This window comes from Asterias amurensis, chromosome 15 (assembly GCF_032118995.1).
Source record: "Asterias amurensis chromosome 15, ASM3211899v1".
Classification (NCBI taxonomy): Eukaryota; Metazoa; Echinodermata; class Asteroidea; order Forcipulatida; family Asteriidae; genus Asterias; species Asterias amurensis.
In genome coordinates, this window is record NC_092662.1 from 1,777,587 (window position 1) to 1,795,311 (window position 17,725).

Genomic DNA, 17,725 nt, shown 5'->3' on the forward strand with positions numbered 1-17,725 from the left:
ATGGAACTCGAATTCTTCTCAAACAATTTTGCAAGAGGTCAACAAATTGGAACAAAAATTTCAGTGTTGTAAAACACTTTGAAATTTGACAGTTGTTTCAAAAGGCAACAAAGATAAAGAAGTTGAAAGAGATAGAGATTGCAATGAAGTTTAAAGTTCCCTTCAACAATTCAAAATATTGTTTGGATTGACAAATGATCTCTAAAATTCACACAACTTTATTATTTAGAGAATACTTACCGAACTATTGTCTAAATGCAGCTTATCGGTTTTATTTCAAGGGAAGAAAAAATATTTTAAAGGCAAGCACAAATTCAAAACCAGAGCCAACAAATTCAGCACAAAACAATGGTAAAAATTACATTTAATAATCCAAGCAATGAAAAGTAAAATACAATTGTTTCAGTAAACGAAACCCCTATAATAAGACAATGCAGTTGGTTTACAATACACTTCATAACAATACAGATTTAAATGTACAGAAAGAATAATGTAATCAATATTTAATACCCCTTATGGAAAAGTTATCAAATCACTAGAATTGATCAATAAGTGAAATAATAAACACCGCAATAAATTCTTCAACGTAGCAAATTTTCTACTAGCTTTTATGTGACACAGCTTACCCTTTTACGCGTGGCCAGTCAGTTGTTCTCGGGTGGTAGAACCAGTGCGACCCCCAATGCTTCTGGCAGATCACCTTTGACCTCGTTATGACCTTAAGTTGACCTGTTAGAAAACAACTTATCCTACCCGAGTCCCTTAATACATAAAAACAGTGTGAAATTCACATCTTTAGTAGGCGTTCGACAGAAAAATCAGATCACTTTAAAAGATACACGTTTATAGCCACAAAAGCTTAACCCAGTCCTTCCTAAAAACAACTATTTTACATTGGTCATATTTATATTTAGTTTGTCCATTTACAACATATAAAGCATCACATATGGTCAATAAAATATCAAAAAAATTGAAAGCAATGATCGTCACATGGTAATACGCATCACAAGTAATATGCAAATTAGTGATTGAAGTGGCAGTCGTTTACTTACGGTTTGCCGACAGAAGAGCCGCCATTTTGAATATTAAAGCCACCCCACCTAGAATGTTCATAACTGGAAGAACATATGCGCACAAAAAAGCAATGCTCATAATAAACAAAGACATATCAAAATAGAGAATCAAAGTCATCCATGAGAATTCCACATGAAAATTTTGACAAGTTCTGAAGTTTTAGCAAGTCATTAAAAAAAAAAACACAACACAAGAAATCTGTGAAAGCTGAATAAATGCAACCTGTTCATGACATTTCAAGTTAACATGAAATAAACAAAGCCAATGTGATGCAATATAGTCTTACATTATCTTTGATTAGCACAAAGAATTAGTATACATGTACATTTCTAAGGTTCTGAATTGAAATATTTATCACTATTTTCTTGTTTGCAAGTCCTACCGTTTCTTCTTGCTGCTCGCCCAGTTTCCGAACTCTCCTGTTTCAGACACAAAGTTCTTTATTACGAATAAACACTAATCAAGATAGTTTAAAAGCTGAACATATCTACAGAGTGCTGCATTTTATTGTAACAATTTTAACATGCTATACACAATAAAACTATCAAAATCTGGTTTTTGTAATCCCCAGCCGTAGCACAAAAAACCCAAAAATAAATTCAAGGCAACTTCAGAAGTTGCTCTTATCTTTGAAGATACAAAAAAAAAAAACCACATGAGTAAACCTAATGCTAAAGGAACACAGAAGTGTAACTAAACGAATAAACCAAAATTACTCGTGAGACAGTGTTGTCGAAAACCACTTACAAAATCTCCACACATCGGAGAAAAGGGCGGAGTCTCGCTTGTAGGCCATCGGTGAAGATGTGTCGGACCAAAAGCCAATCGAAGTTCTCTCTGTTGTATAATAAACATAACTCCTGCCCTATAGAGAATAAATTCTATGCGATCTTTTGCTCTCTTGATAGACATTAAAAAACACAATAAAATTCACCACAAAAAGATTCATTTTCAATTGTTTCTTTTCCAAAGGGATATAAAAAAAACTGTACCAACTAAAAAATTCAACGGATGTTTCTAGAAAATGGAACGTGATAACTTTTGTCCAGACACCGATGGCAGGAAAAAATGTACAAATCTTGGCTAAATCATTCATTTGTAAGCTTCAGAATAAATGGAATATTATACACTGTTGGTGAAAATTGACTGTTGTTTTATAACAGGAAATATCCAAAGTTGAATTTGGTCAGACAATTGAATGGTTGGTGCTTATTCCACAGCCGACCCAAAAGTCTTTGCATGTTTCGAGTACTACCCAAAAGACCAAAATGCTGCACCCCATTGTCCTGTTCCACACTCAATATCTGATTCTTTTTTTGTTCGGACAACTCTTCATCCTCAAAACTTGCTATGAATAATATTGGTATCTGGACTGAACTCTACAAACAAAAAAATCAGCGGTTTGTTTATATTCCTTGTCTTTGTACAACTGTCTGTAATTTCAATGTCAACTACATCAAAGCTCAAATCGGTGTTGGAGATGACAAAATATTGGCGACAAATTTTGTGATAATACACTTGGATGGGAGATTTATACAGTTGGCGGAGTCTGTGGACAAGAAAATAGTAGGGAAAACAAGAAAATACACAAGGATTGTAATGGTTTATAAAAATGAGTCCCTACGTTAATCAAACGCTGGGATAGTTTTACTTAAAACACAACACACATAATGCAGATGAAAAACCATATAAATGGTTAGTTAGTGATGTGGCATAGTAAATAAATAAATGGTATAAAAACAAGGACAGTGGAAGATACACAATGGAAACAATGAACAATTGAACAAAAATGTACTTAATCTTAACAGAGTCATCAATAAATCAATCAATCAATCATTCAATAGTTCATCAATAAATCACGCATTCAGAAAGCAACAACATGGAATGAAATTTAAGTTTGGCTTCAAATTAAAAAAAAAAAAATTATTCCCGCCTGCAGAAGAAAAAGAAGGTGGCAATAAAAGTCCATATAAAGAAATATGTCAAAAATTCAAGAATAAAAATTATGCAAAAATACATCAGGTGTGATATCATCATTCATAAAAATGTTCATAACAGCATCATGAATATGCACATAACAAATACACAAATTTGCATATGATATGAGTCAGTCTATAATTTGCATATAAGAAAAAGTTTCAACAGTCATTGTAAAGTATCCATGCACAAAAATATTCTTCGAGATATTACAATTTCAACTCAATCAAAAAGCAATATATGTTTCATCAAAAAAGATCAATCAATAAATAAAATACATGATGTTATCTATTAAAAATATATATATAAAAAAAAAACACAAAAAAAAAACAATTTTTCAAAAAGAGATTTATTTTGCAATATACATTAAAGTGTGAACAATCAAGTAAGCAGATCATGGGATTTTGAAGGAAGACAAAGAAAACACATTTGGGAAGACAAGAAATGCAATCTTTCAATCATAGAAAACACGACAGTAAATAATGTTTTAAAACCACACAAAGACATTGAGGTGATGAAAGTCACAAATATTGGGGTGTGTGATGACAACTCACCTGAAACTCAAGACTTATAGAAGATGGTACCCGGAATCAAACTACTGTGGGTAACCGGCAGACTAAATGACAAAAGAGATAAACAATCATACAATTATATTACTTTATAAGAAATGTTAAATTGGCATCGTGGATAAGAATATTAATTTTGGTTTTTACCCATACACCGATGTGTGTTAGCACTGTATACTCAGTACTTTCCCCCGAGTCCTGAGAAAAAAATCACAGGCATGTTACTCGGGTGGGATTGGAACCCATGACCCTTGCAATTCTAGAGCAGTGTTGTAACAACTAGACTACCGAGGTTGCCCCCCTCCCAATAAAAAGGAAAAGAGCATAAGGCAAACAGGCGAACAACATTGACCTTTGCGTCCTTTTAAAAGTAGGGCACTTTACCACGATTGCTTCGTCCTTCGGATGGGAAGTAAAGCTGTTGGTCCAATGTGTTGTGCACTTAATGTAAAAGAACCCAGTGCACTTAACATAAAAAGAAGGGGGTTTGCTTAATGATCCTGGTTTGTTTGGCTGTATATTGTACATCAGCACCTTGTAATCAATTACATGGTGCTGTGTAAAATGAGTAGGTCCGGTACTTCAAGTGAAGTCCCACTTACCTTGCAGGTAAAAGCATTTCAACAGATAGTGTTCATAGTGTGAACAACTATACACATGGAGCAGCAAATATAAATAAGTAAATATGGAATGAGCCATCACCATTCAACTTTCGTTTTCCAGCAGACAGCATGAATTTGTAATCTCAGACGCCATGTATAATCAGCAAAAATCATCCGGTAATTCCAGCTATATTTTGTTGGCGTTTCATCATCGATTATGCATGAATACAACTTAGCGTCACAACGTGACGGATATCAGGGTTATATAAGAAGCCCCTGTGATGAACTTATCATTTTAGGGACAGATTTGATTTGAATTCTCACCTGATTGGGCTGCTGTCCTGGCTGGCCAGCCGCTTGGCCAGCTGCGGCCGGGTTCTGACTGGCGTACATCATCTGTTGTTGTCTGAAGTACTCTGCCCAGGCTGCGCTGTAGTCTGGCTGGGCCTGACCGGTCTGGGCTTGTCCAACAGCAGCTGCGGGTCGGGAGAGAGAGCGAAACAGAAAAAAAAAACGGGTTACCTCCAAGTGGTTTCTTAGTTAAGATACTATACAGGGGTGTGTGCTGCGAAGTTCAACATTCACTGATCAAAACAAAACTGTACAGTGTGAGAATATGCGATGAGCCATCACCATTCAACTTTCGTTTTCCAGCAGATGGCATGAATTTGTAATCTCAGACGCCATGTATAATCAGCAAAAATCATCCGGTAATTCCAGCTATATTTTGTTGGCATTTCATCACAGATTATAATCTATATCAAGGTAATGCACGGCTGTAACTATAGAGTAATATACAGGATTGGTGGAGCTGACAAAATAGTTTTTACAGACGTGGTTTATGTGATCATCCATATAAATGAAATAACACTGTTATGTGAGCCAGTAGAAAATAGTGAAAAACTAGCCTTATCTTTATCTTTTATCAGAGAAAACATAGAAAAACTATGCAAAATGTTCAGCATTCACACACATGGACCCTCTTTTTTGTTGTAAAAACCAAAATCAACATATTTTCTTTTAAGATAAAGTTTTCTCGAACATGACTTCATTTAAGAGGCAAGTATTTCACAGATTTTTTTCCTTCTTATATGAACTTTATAATCAGCAGTAAGCTTTTAGAATAAACAAAGTTTTTCCCCCTTACCAATCCTGTATATTTTTTAACATTTCTCTAAGTCTTAAAGCTATCTATCCCTTTATAGGCAGTCTCCCTATTAGGTCAATATCTTTGTTCGGGGGTTTAACTCCATACAACCGTCAGTTGCTGTGAACAGTCTTATGGCTTAACTATCATTATTAAGTTATTAATTAAGTCACAAATAAAATTGTTACCAATAACACAAAAACAATGGTTGAGATGTGCAAATAGGAAGTCATCGGAAAGGTTATAGAGGTCTTTGTGCAATTTTAAGATCCTGAAGCGCAGAGATAGTTGCTTCTTGGAGGCGTCGTTTGTTTTGGTACCTTCGTCAGAACCTAAAGTAAAAATGCCAACGGGAAGGACCTACCTTGTTGCTTGTAGTAATCCGCCCATTGGCTGGAAAAGTCTTGCTGGCCGGCCGCCGTCGTCGAGGATTGGCCTGCTAAAGAGCGACAAACAAGCAAAACACACCAAAGGGTGGACCACTAAGTATGAGAGACTGCCCCTGAGTACTACCTACTTTAACTGACCGCCCCATCAGCATGGGCTTCAAGCATGGGCTGCCTTTTTGCCCCAATCTGCTGAAGGGGCGGTCAAAACCTCCAAGTGAAATGAGAGCCCATAAGAAAAGGGTACACATCTACCTTCTTTTTTTCCCCTTCTAAATCGTAACTACATTTCTCAACTTAAGGTAAACAAGTTGAATTTTGTTGATCACAACATTTGGAATAAAAATCCATTTCTGATTCATGTTTCAACGGTGCCTTTTCTTCCAATGTATCGCCCAAGGTTTTTTTTTTTTTTTTTTTTTTTTTCAAGATTCAAATTTTGAAGTGTCCTCCCTTGGTGGGACGATGGATGGATGAATGAAATGGAACTCAAAAGAAGAAAAGATGAGTGATGAGGGAGTTGAAATGTCATACCTTGTGATTGTGTTGGTGTCTGTTGTGTGCCGGCAGCAGACGGTTGCGGCTGGCTAGCCACAGCGGCCTGGGGCTGGATGCCCTGCCCTGGCTGAGGGTAGTACTGCTGCTGCTGGTAGAAGGCCTGCCATGCTGCCTCGTGAGACTTGCTCTGGTCCTGGCCTTGCTGCTGCAGGAAGTAAATATTCAATACAAATCTAAGCAATTTTCTTGGTGAATGAAGAAGTTTGTCAAAAGGCAGGACCTTAAATACTCTGTTGCACTGAGCTGCATTTAAGAGGATTCTGCATAGCTGCCTAGGCTTGTCAATCTGTAATCCTGGTCCTTTGGAAAATGTTAAGGCATATTGGTGCATTATTTGTTACCATCCAATTGTGTAGACCAATGCACTTCACAATGCAGAAGAACCTGGTGCTGCGTTTTATTTAGCAGGGTGTTCATTTCAGCAGGGTGCTAAGAAAACACATGATGGTGGTTAAGGTTTTAAAGTAATATTTTCTATGAAATAAAACCTTAATACTCTGTTTCTTTTTGAGGCGGACTTCAATACGCAGTAACCATTGGAACTTTTAACTATTAACAATTCTTCAAATTGTCAACATAAACTTCTGTAGCTAGGCCTTCAACCACAAGTCAGTCGGGTAAAGAAAATATTCTTTTTTGACTCATGAATAACCAAGACGTAGCCTCCAATGTTAATGTAGCATTCATTCGACACCCACTACCCACGATTATCAATGGCATTGGGCTCTAATTGAATGCAAAAGTACTACATATTAAGCACAAATTGCTTGCTTATTTTACACATGTTACTGGCGAAAATTTCATGCCATATACATTGCTTGTGACTGGTATTTAGCTGTTGTTTACTAAGCATAAAAATTAAGTGAAGTCTAATTTTACTAAGCAAGGATTTGTTTGCTTGAACAAATTTTTGTACTTAAGCAGGTCCATGAAATTTGCCCCTTGGGCAATTTTGGGTCAAATTACACAAGAACGTCTACCAGCTTTGGAGGAGGTAGCAAAATCTTCAAACGTGCAGCCGATATGCGCGCATGTGAAAGGACTGAAAGAAAGAGTAAAGAGAGTTTCTTACCGGTTGTTGCTGCTGTGGCTGCTGTTGTCCCCAACCACTACCGCCATCACCACCACCACCGCCGCCACCTCCATAGCTGTTGTTACCCCATCCACCTCCACCGTTGAAACCTTGGTTTCCTCCTTGGCCGCCACTACAAAGGGGTTACAACAATTCAAGTTATCTTGCTTAGTTCAGTGACCACCATGACAGTTTCCAATGTAGCAATGTTTGCTTACAAAACCATTCCGAAGAAGTTACTACCTTAAGAAATGTAGCCGGGTCTACTATCAAACTCCACTCATGGGACACAAGGTCCTTGTGGCGTTAGCGAAAACAAGGCTAGGGTTTTACTGTAGCACCCAGAATACGCCCGGCACCCACTGAATATGGATGCAGGGTTCTAGCAGGGTGCAGAGGAGACATAGTAGGTAACTCGAAGTGAAAATCGCTGTGTCTGGCAAACTCTTCCATGTATATAAAATGAAAGGCGTTACTTCTTACTTTTGGTTGTACCCTCCTCGGCCACCGCCGCCAGGACCACCTCTGCCCATGCTTGGCTCCTGTATGAATAAAAAAAAGAGAACAAGTGAAGTTACTTCATAACTACTCAAGTTGTTGTTTTGGATCCTACTGGGTTAAAATGTAGTCTGTGATTTTACTGTCTTAGGCTACAGTTGCAACCACTTGCTGCAGCAGTGCCAAGATTCATAGAAAACATTACCTACTAATTTTCTGCTTAGCAATAGTAGAAAGGATACCAGTCATCAAATGAACATGTAAAATGGTATTATGCCGGTAACCTCATTCTACTGAGCATAATTTTGTTGTGCTTAGCTACTTTTTGTGCTTAAGCAGCTCTAGGAAATGTGGCCAGGTTGCAGGGTTTAAGCCGACGGATTATTGCAGCTATAGCCGTAGTCAAGAAAACTAAATGTAGCCGGGTCTACTATCAAACTCCACTCATTGGACACAAGGTCCTTGTGGCGTTAGCGAAAACAAGGCTAGGGTTTTACTGTAGCACCCAGAATACGCCCAGCACCCACTGAATATGGATGCAGGGTTCTAGCAGGGTGCAGCTCTCCTTCATGTTCATTATTGAAAAACTAATATTATAAATAAACAAAGTGAGTACATACACGTTTTAAGTAAACGACAGCATTCCATTTTGCACAAAGAACAGCCTGAAGTTTTTTTTTTTTTTTAAATCAAGAATTTCATGTGTAAGTCTGGATCATCCCGCCCAGAAAAAAAGAAAAAGAAAACAAAGAGGTTCTTACGTTGAGCTTTTCCCTGATAAGCTGTTCGGCCGATTCAATCTGTTCAGGTGTACCCTGGATGGTGAAGATTTTGTCGCCCTCCTGGTTCAGCCGTTGTGTCATCTCAATACGAGCACCAGACTTGCCCTTAATAGCCTGGATATTGGCTCCACCTAGAATGAAATATCAATAGATGACCCTCTGGTTACTAGACTTGTGGAAAGGGTTGCGGTGATAGTGAACAATTTATCACAGACATCTTGCGAGACTACTACTCCGTTCGATACTACTGCTATCTATCACTGCAACAGTAATTTAACGACTACTGGTTGTGCTTAAGCAGCTCTAGGAAATATGGCCACTTAGCAGTGATAAAGCATAAGCCGATGGATGATGGATTGATGAATCTATAGCCGTAGCCAAGAAAACTTAATGTAGCCTTGTCTACTATCAAACACCACTCACTGGACACAAGGTCCTTGTGGCGTTAGCGAAAAACAAGGCCATGGTTTTACTGTAGCACCCAGAATACGCCCGGCACCCACTGAATATGGATGCAGGGTTCTAGCAGGGTGCAACTCTCCTTCACGTTCCCTCTTGTTACTAGACTTGTGGAAAGGGTTGCGGTGATAGTTAACAATCTATCTCTCAAATTGCACAACACTGGTCGACACATGCGGACATTGACTTCTCAAAATTACACAACTTAGTATTTTGTTGACTACATAGTCCAGTGATTAGCAAGACTCACCTCTGCCGATGATCAACCCACATTTGTTGAATGCGACTGGCATCTCTCTCATCTCACCACCGCCTCGGCCGCCCTGGAAGTGGTTGTCCCTCATCATACCACCCATGAAGCCGCCGCCACGGTTTCCGAAGTTATTGGGGCCGCCACCCCTTCCGCGGCCCCGCCCTCTCATGCCGCCCATCCCCCTCTCCATATCGCGTTGCTGCATGGGTTAGAAACAATACTCAATTCAGGTTTTGTCTTGATGAAATTTTCAAAGGGTGGTGATGGGTAGGGTGTTTCCAGTGAGGATGAAAAAGTTATAAACAAGTAACAGCATGATAAAGAAATGTAGCCTGGTCTACTATCAAACTCCACTCATGGGAAGTTATTCCTTGTGGCGTTAGCGAAATCCGGGCTGGGGGATACTGTGGCACCCAAAACACGCACGGCACTCACAGGAAAAGAGTACAGGGTGGTTCTGGTAGGGTGCTCAGAGCAAGATTAACAAAATGTTGACTTAAACTCTCCGGACAACAAAGATAAAATTTGTTTTCTTGGCAGGTATATTTAAAACTAACCTCGGCTTCCATAACGATGCTGTCGATGATGGTCCGCGCACGCTCTACAGCAGGAAGGGAACCCGTAACAATGCAGACCCTGACGTCACTGCCGTCATCGTCATTGAACTGTACCCTGGCACCGGTGTCCTCCTGGATGCTACGGATCATGTCACCCTTCTTACCGATGATGATGCCTACTGTAAGCCTTGGTACGGTGAACTGAACGAAAAAAAAAAATCAAGAGGTGTGATTAGACAAAAGAAAAGACAAAGTGAGACTTAAGAAAAGAAATCTTTACATTGTTTGTTTAAATGATATTCCAATAAAAAGAACTCGGCAACATTGGGATATAAACGCCAACCTGGCAACAGCAATTATCTCTCAAACAAACATTAGTTCAACGTCTATGATTATGAATTGAAGAAACCAAGAAATTATAATTCAGTACTTAGACGACAACACTTATTCTAGTCACTGTAAAATCAACGGTTCGCTAGGGGGATAAGTTTATTGCAAGTTAAAGTATGTAGTCTAACAGCTGCACTCAAGAACTGGGACTATTTTAAAGTAATACCCAAGAGATCCGAGTCATTATGTTTTGATGGAGTTTGGAAGATGTGGTCAAAAACTTACCTCTCTGCTCTCACTTCCACCAGCCCCATAATTAGGTTGGGGTCTCTGCATTCCCCCGGAGTTATTATCGTATTCTTGTTGTTTCTATTGGGTTGGAGAAAAAACAACGAAGTAGGTATCCAGTAAGTAGTGCAATATATGTCGTCAATAATAGGTAAACATCTTAGATGGATTAAATATGATCATTTAGCGTTTGACAAAATGGAAAGATTCACAAAGTTTTTTGGGTTGAAAATGACTAAAAAAAAACTCAACGGAAAAATACCAAGTGTAGCCGGGTCTACTATCAAACTCCACTCATGGGACACAAGGTCCTTGTGGCGTTAGCGAAAACAAGGCTAGGGTTTTACTGTAGCACCCAGAATACGCCCGGCACCCACTGAATATGGATGCAGGGTTCTAGCAGGGTGCAGCTCCTTTACACTCATTAAAAAATGATACAAAACATAAAATTAATATTAGCAGTAAACAAAGTAAACCCATACATGTATTTAGTTCAGCATTCAAACTTTTTTTAATGACCAGCTTTAAGTTGTTTTTAAACAAAGAAGTTTGTGTGCAAGTCTGGCTAATCACGCATTCTTATCCGCAGCAGCTTTTTGCAGATAATTAATACGGATTCTTAACGACTCAGTGAGTTCTCACGAGAAGACTAACTAATCAAGAAACCGGATCTCACTGAATTTAAATGCTATATAAACTTGCATGCCTCCATTTAAATTGACTGCCAGTTTCAACTAACAGACAAAATGGGTTTGATATGAAGGCATGAAAGAGACATTGGCTGGGTTTTTTGTTCGCCGAAATATGACCCAAGGAAAAAAAAAAAAAAAACTTACATCCAGTAACTCCTGAATCATCTCCTTGGCTTTCTGCAAGAAAATAAGAAAACTAAGTTTGTGAGTAACATAAACAGAAGAGAGTCTGCTTTGAAATGCAAATGTCTAGGGTTTGAGGACTAATTTCACAGAGCTTGGGAAAGTGCCACGATCGCCTCCAAAGGAGAGTTTTGACATTAAATTGATGTCAAATTTGCATCGCATTTGCACTGGGCTGAAGGGTAAACAAAAATAAAAAACAATAATATGGTTTGCCCACTTACATCGACCTGGTTCTGGTCGCCGGTGATTTTCAGTGGTTTTTCCAGACCTGTGTTTATCGTGCTGTCTTGGATCATCATCATCTTTGCACCAGACTCTTCCTGTAGAGATTAGACAGAAATGCAGACAAGTTGAAGCACAGAATCAGTGAATATTGATAACAACAAAATCCCATTTTTTCCTCTCTTTCTTTTATTTCTTTTTTCGCGGGACTCGGGGAAGTACCGAGTATACAGTGCTACACACATCGGTGTTTATGGGTAAAACCAAAAACAATATTCTTTATCCCCTTCTTTTACATCGTTTGCAGTACCCGCTGCTAAAACATAGGATTCGAACTGCCTCTAGCTACCGGGCAATCTCGGTGTTCTAGTTGGTATGACACTGCTCTAGAATTGCAAAGGTCGTGCGTTCAAATCCCACCCGAGTAATATGCATGTGATTGTTTCTTAGAATTCGGGAAAGTACCGTGTAATCAGTGCTTATCACACATTGGTGTAAGAGTAAACCAAAAAAAAACCTTCAACTTACCATCATTTTTCTGATTGTCTCGCCCTTCTTGCCGATGATGAGACCCACTTTGTTAGCTTTGATCAAAAGCTGTTCTGTAACGGCCTCCTTTGAGTTGTACACAATGCTGTTAAGTTCCGCTTTGGCTCTCCTAAAAAAAAAACAAGAAATTACACATGGTGTTACTGCAAACCTCTCTTAGAATTTTGTTTTATATTGTTGCAGCACACACAGGACAAATTTGGGAAGCCAACCGGAAAAATTTAAATTTATCTCACATCGAATCATAATCGATCAGATGTATCATTTCATCATGATGATTTTGAATAGAGCTTTGAAAATATGAGTTAAAAAAACAACACTTGGACTTACTGTAATGCGTCTGTCGAACCCGTTAATGTACATGTTCTGACTTCTGGATTATCCACATCGTTTTCTGTATGAGAAAAACGGACAGAAAAAATATTAATAACACATAAATCTTCACATCAGAGAAATAACTTCATTCAGGTTTATCAGATATGCAAATTTGTTATTCCAAAAATGAAAAGAAATAAATAAAATACACTATGAAACCAGTTTTCCTGCCAAGAAGATTTGTAGTTGAGGCAATGTTACAAATTATTTCTTCAAAAGCATGGTTTTTTTTGGAGAGAGAAATTAATTTATAACAAGAAATTATGCAGAACTGTTTATGATGTAAAGTATTACTTACGAGCAGCTACTTGAACTTTACAACCGGATTCACTCTGAATTTTTGTTATCGTTTCACCACCTCTACCGATGACTGAAATACAAACACATTTCATAATTAAGATGTATAAATAAATGGCAACAGATTGTTAAAGTCATATGGCAAAGACATCCGACATGTCCAATCACTGATCTACTGCACTGTGCTGCATTCACCAAGGTTCTGCATGGCCATGTGCAATTCCAGTCCCATGCAAACTGCACAGCAAGCATATTGGTGCATTTAGCAGGGTAATTGCCCAGGACAAGGGCTGGCGTTAAAACCAGTTCAAATCACAAAGCAACAATTTTGGTACATTGAGCAGGGTTTTCGATTCAGGGCGTCTAGAAAACACATGATGGTGTTTTGGGTGAACAAAACACTTATTTTCATGAAATACAACCCCATTGCTTCTTTTCTGTAGAGTCCGACTTAAATACTCGGGAAAACCATTGGTGTTTTTAATCTAAAAAATCTCCAAAGAAAGTTCTGTAGCTTGCCCTTCAATCAAAAGTCAGTGGGATAAAGAAGTGATTCTTTTGTGACTCTTGAATAACCAAGACGAAGCTTTCAATGTTAATGTAGCATTCATTCGACACCCACTACCCACGATTATCAATGGCATTGGGCTCTAATTGAATGCAAAATAAGAATTAAAATTAATAAAACAGTTTTACATGTCCACGTTTAGAAAATTCTGCTAAGCAAAAAATAAATGGGGCATCAGTTGCAACAATGTAAACTTTACAGTTTTGGGCCGATAACCCATATCTGCTTTAAAAAAAAAAGGTTTGTCTTTGCTTTGCAACATTGGTTTCTACAGGCATAGACTGTTAAACAACAAATAATGCTTAACAGTTGCCAGCTAAGCCCAAATTAGCAGGATTTCAGTTACAGATTATAGTTGTCAAACGGTATTTTTGCTGGTTATCTCATTCTAGTTTAGCTACTTTTTTTTCTTACGCAGCTCTTTCAAATTGGGCCAGGTCAAAAAGATACTTACTTAAACCAACAAGACTGCTTGGAACCTTGTAGTCTTCGGTTATATTACCACCAACACTAAGAGGAAAAAACGAATAAAGATAAAAATAGTAAGTATAGATTTTAAAATTGTTTAGTGCAACAACTGTTTCGAGCCAAAGTACAATATTGGTATAGTTGGACATTTCAGGCTAATCTCGTGCCATGTTAGGGATGGAATGTTCCATTTCTGTCGGCTTAGTCTCATGAAATGGAAGAGTCTAAATTTCATGTTGTGTTATATTCTGCGATATTGTACTCATGAATCCATAATCTTTATATTATGAACTTGTTCAATAGTAATGACAATACTATTTTTATCAAACTTTCTTACCCTGGCATGACTGGTTTCATAGAAAACATGCTGTTTAAGGCTGGAAAAAGAACAAAATAAATATATATTATCATTATTTTTGTGGCGACATGAGTTTTGCTTTGAGAAACAAGGAGTAAAATAGTATAATTTTTAATAAACGCTCAACTCTAAACATGTACATATTTTCGTTAAAGTAAATCTTAATCTTTACAAACTTTATAATAACCCAACCACACAACTGTCTAAAGTTTGTTTCCAGGCCTGGAATTTCATCTTTGAGAGTGCAAACAAAGGCCATTTTCATTTTACAGAGGGCAATTCAATTGAAAAAGCGCTTGATGGGTCACAAAGACCAAGGGCATTTGATTCAGGGCCTGCGGTTTTCCAAACAATTTTTTTCAGACAGAATTCAAGATTAGAAAGGAGTTTTGTGCATAAATAGCACTACAGCGTAGTCGTCTTTTTGTCTGGTTCCATGCCTACAACGTCAACAGCAGCTGTATTTTTGCTTTCCAGTCTCAGCCCATGAACGAAATGGTGCCTTTGGCTACACTCCCCCTACAGCGTTGGCTGAATCAGCATGTCTGCCAGTGTTGAAGAAAAGGCAGACGCACACGATCTAGCCATACCTGAAGCTGTAGTCGCCGTTTCAGTCAAACTTGTTTCAGACTTGGCCCAACTTTGACCAAAATTGGTTGACACCTCTATCAACTCAGACTCGGAGGATCGAGTACGCCAGTAACTTACGATCGTTCATGCTTTGGAAGGCCATGTTCTTTTTTCTATCTGGTTCCTCTCCGCTGAAGTCCTCAAGAGGTCTCTTCAGTCCACCGCCGAGTGGATCTCCTGCTTGGCCCGCAGGTACGGATGCTCCTCCGATCTTTGCTGCAATCTGATCAGTACAACAACACATCTAATATTAATTAAGTTATTTTATTTTTTACAACAAAGTCACACACTTTTCCTTGAAAAAATTGTCTGTCCCGCCAGCATGGCCAGTGCCACCAATTTGTCATTCGTTACAAAATAAAAAATTATCTAAGTTTACACAACAAACAAAATAAACACAAATGAAATTAAAACAAAAGTGAATTTTAACTTGTTTGGTAGGAAGTTAAAATTCCACATATTTTTTATTTAGATCAGAACAAATTCAACAATTCAATTTAATTTTAGAAACAAAATTAACAAGTTAATAAACACCCTCTAAGTCTAGACCCAGTAACTGGGGCGCTGTACTCCTTTTCAACAATTTTTGACTTTATCTGTCGTACTAGCGCCCCAGGGAATGGCACAGAATTTTAACGAATACCCAGTTTTTCGCGACACCCAGCCACAAAAAATGCCTCAAAATGACATAAAGACCAAACAAACTAGCTCAAAAATCGCCTACTCTATTCTCGATACGTCTAGGATGTAACATCAGGCATTTAATTGTACTCACGATCATTTTTTAAACTCCAAATCGATGATTTTTAACTCCGCATCGTGGAGCGATTGACAAGTCTGCGATTTTCGGATGTGTATGGTAACGAAACATGGCGTCGCGTTGTGGGTGGATGTCCATCAACGGCTGTTTAATGCTACACTTGTTACAGGCGTTGCAGCGAATGCTATTGTACACGGGGATGGGTACAGGCGCTGCAGCTAGCGAGTGCCCACGTGCGTTCAATCATGGTCAACGTAACTTACACGGTGCCGGGTTGTTGGAAAATTATCAGAAAGGGGGTGAAAGGTTCTCAGAAAGGGAATATTGTCTGAAAGAGGGGATTTTTCTGGTCATCGCCCCCCAAAAAAAAAGAAAAAAAAAAAAAAAAGGGGAAAAATATGATAAATAAATAAAAACCGCTGTACTTCATCTAGGCCTACGATTTTTGTGCATGGTTAAATTGCTTCTTATAATGTTTAGTGCTGCCAGTGTCACTGTAGAATTTTTTTTTTATTTATTTATCATCTTTTTTTCCCCTTTTTTCGTTTTTTCCTTTTTTTGGGGGGGGGGGGCGATGACCAGAAAAATCCAGACCAGCAGACTTCATCCAGAACCATCCAGCTTCATCCAGCAGACTTCAGACCAGAAAAACAATATTCTGATAATTCTTTCTGATAATTTTCCAACAACCCGGCACCGTGTAAGTTACGTTGACCATGATTGAACGCACGTGGGCACTCGCTAGCTGCAGCGCCTGTACCCATCCCCGTGTACAATAGCATTCGCTGCAACGCCTGTAACAAGTGTAGCATTAAACAGCCGTTGATGGACATCCACCCACAACGCGACGCCATGTTTCGTTACCATACACATCCGAAAATCGCAGACTTGTCAATCGCTCCACGATGCGGAGTTAAAAATCATCGATTTGGAGTTTAAAAAATGATCGTGAGTACAATTAAATGCCTGATGTTACATCTTAGACGTATCGAGAATAGAGTAGGCGATTTTTGAGCTAGTTTGTTTGGTCTTTATGTCATTTTGAGGCATTTTTTGTGGCTGGGTGTCGCGAAAAACTGGGTATTCGTTAAAATTCTGTGCCATTCCCTGGGGCGCTAGTACGACAGATAAAGTCAAAAATTGTTGAAAAGGAGTACAGCGCCCCAGTTACTGGGTCTACTCTAAGTCTAACTCCAATGGCCAAAAAATTTGGAAAAGTTTCCGTATGGCGCCACCACTTTTTCATTCGAAATAAAATAATATAGTATCTAATTTACCTGATTGACATATCCCTTTTTGTAAAAATGAGTGAAAAAGTGGTGGCGCCATACGGAAAGTTATCCAAAAATTTAAAGGGAAGAGTAGGGGAAGTCTTTGAGAGGGCGAGTTTGTAAGTGAGGGGCGACTTCGCTTTGAGCGAGTTGACTGTTTCCGGCTGGACCTCATTCTTTTTCGGCTTTTCAACTGTTTTTTTTTTTTGGTGTAAAATAAAGAAAGATTGATCATTTTTAAAATTAAATGGACTTCTTTTCACTTTTTTCCACTGACACAATGGGGTGACACCAAGAAATATTTCAGTGCAAGGGGGAAGTAATGGTAGTGTGTGACGGACGGCCTATTTCTCTTTCTGAATTAATCCTCAATCTCAGTTCCGTCCATGACCTACGGTCTCACTTTTTTCAGACAACAAAATTTACAACGCGTGCCTCATGCCGAGTCCACGCTGCACGAACAATGCATTTTCGTACATGTGGAAAAAACGTTTTGCAAGGTTCAACTTTGCCGCAAATAAATATACATTTTGACAAAACCTAGAATACAAACCTGCTTGGCTCTTTGTACTGCGTCAGCAAAGGCCGCTTTTCCGTCGGTGGAGATAGAAACTGGCGGGGCTACGGCCTGAAAATCGGTCATTTTTCTCCTAAGATCAGGTTGTAAGATGGCCTCTTTTCGGCACTCAAATTATCGAACGTAATGAATTGACCGTACTAAATGCGCACGCAGCATGCACACGCGGGCTAACAATATGCAAAGTTTGACGTCAAACAATAATTTGCATAAGTGTTTTGAC

At 38.6% G+C, this 17,725-nt stretch overlaps 2 protein-coding genes across 4 annotated transcripts in view; both read right to left on the reverse strand.

Annotated features, from left to right (window-relative positions):
* LOC139947855 (TNF receptor-associated factor 2-like) overlaps positions 1-15,751 on the reverse strand; it is a 46,288-nt gene extending 30,537 nt beyond the window's left edge. Inside the window, exon 1 of the mRNA XM_071945671.1 lies at positions 15,670-15,751. The gene's annotated coding sequence lies outside the window, so the exon portion shown is untranslated. The remainder of the gene's footprint in view (positions 1-15,669) is intronic.
* LOC139947854 (far upstream element-binding protein 3-like) lies at positions 1,308-17,665 on the reverse strand. 3 transcript variants are annotated; one of them, XM_071945667.1, is made up of 20 exons: positions 17,479-17,665; positions 14,973-15,117; positions 14,244-14,283; positions 13,893-13,948; positions 12,872-12,943; positions 12,529-12,592; positions 12,178-12,307; positions 11,649-11,747; positions 11,386-11,418; positions 10,547-10,630; positions 9,932-10,132; positions 9,372-9,573; positions 8,642-8,793; positions 7,866-7,924; positions 7,383-7,515; positions 6,287-6,455; positions 5,731-5,802; positions 4,544-4,695; positions 3,606-3,667; positions 1,308-2,623 (listed from the first exon to the last, which is right to left on the reverse strand). In XM_071945667.1, the coding sequence occupies exons 1-19, from the start codon at positions 17,566-17,568 to the stop codon at positions 3,647-3,649; spliced, it is 1,974 nt and encodes a 657-aa protein (XP_071801768.1). In that variant the 5' UTR covers positions 17,569-17,665; the 3' UTR covers positions 1,308-2,623; positions 3,606-3,646. The 3 variants fall into 3 exon arrangements, with proteins under 3 accessions (XP_071801768.1, XP_071801767.1, XP_071801769.1); XM_071945666.1 differs by having other exon boundaries at positions 5,731-5,805; positions 17,479-17,664; XM_071945668.1 differs by lacking the exon at positions 5,731-5,802 and having other exon boundaries at positions 17,479-17,664.
* Positions 17,666-17,725: the final 60 nt, after the last annotated feature.

Excerpts from the sequence above, each read along its gene's own strand:
- LOC139947854 (XM_071945666.1), bottom strand. The coding sequence starts at position 17,568 with ATGACCGATTTTCAGGCCGTAGCCCCGCCAGTTTCTATCTCCACCGAC. Across the intron at positions 12,308-12,528 it reads GGTTCGACAGACGCATTACA|GAGAGCCAAAGCGGAACTTA; the intron begins GTAAGTCCAAGT and ends TTTTTTTTTTAG. Across the intron at positions 10,133-10,546 it reads GTGGAAGTGAGAGCAGAGAG|TTCACCGTACCAAGGCTTAC; the intron begins GTAAGTTTTTGA and ends TTTTTCGTTCAG.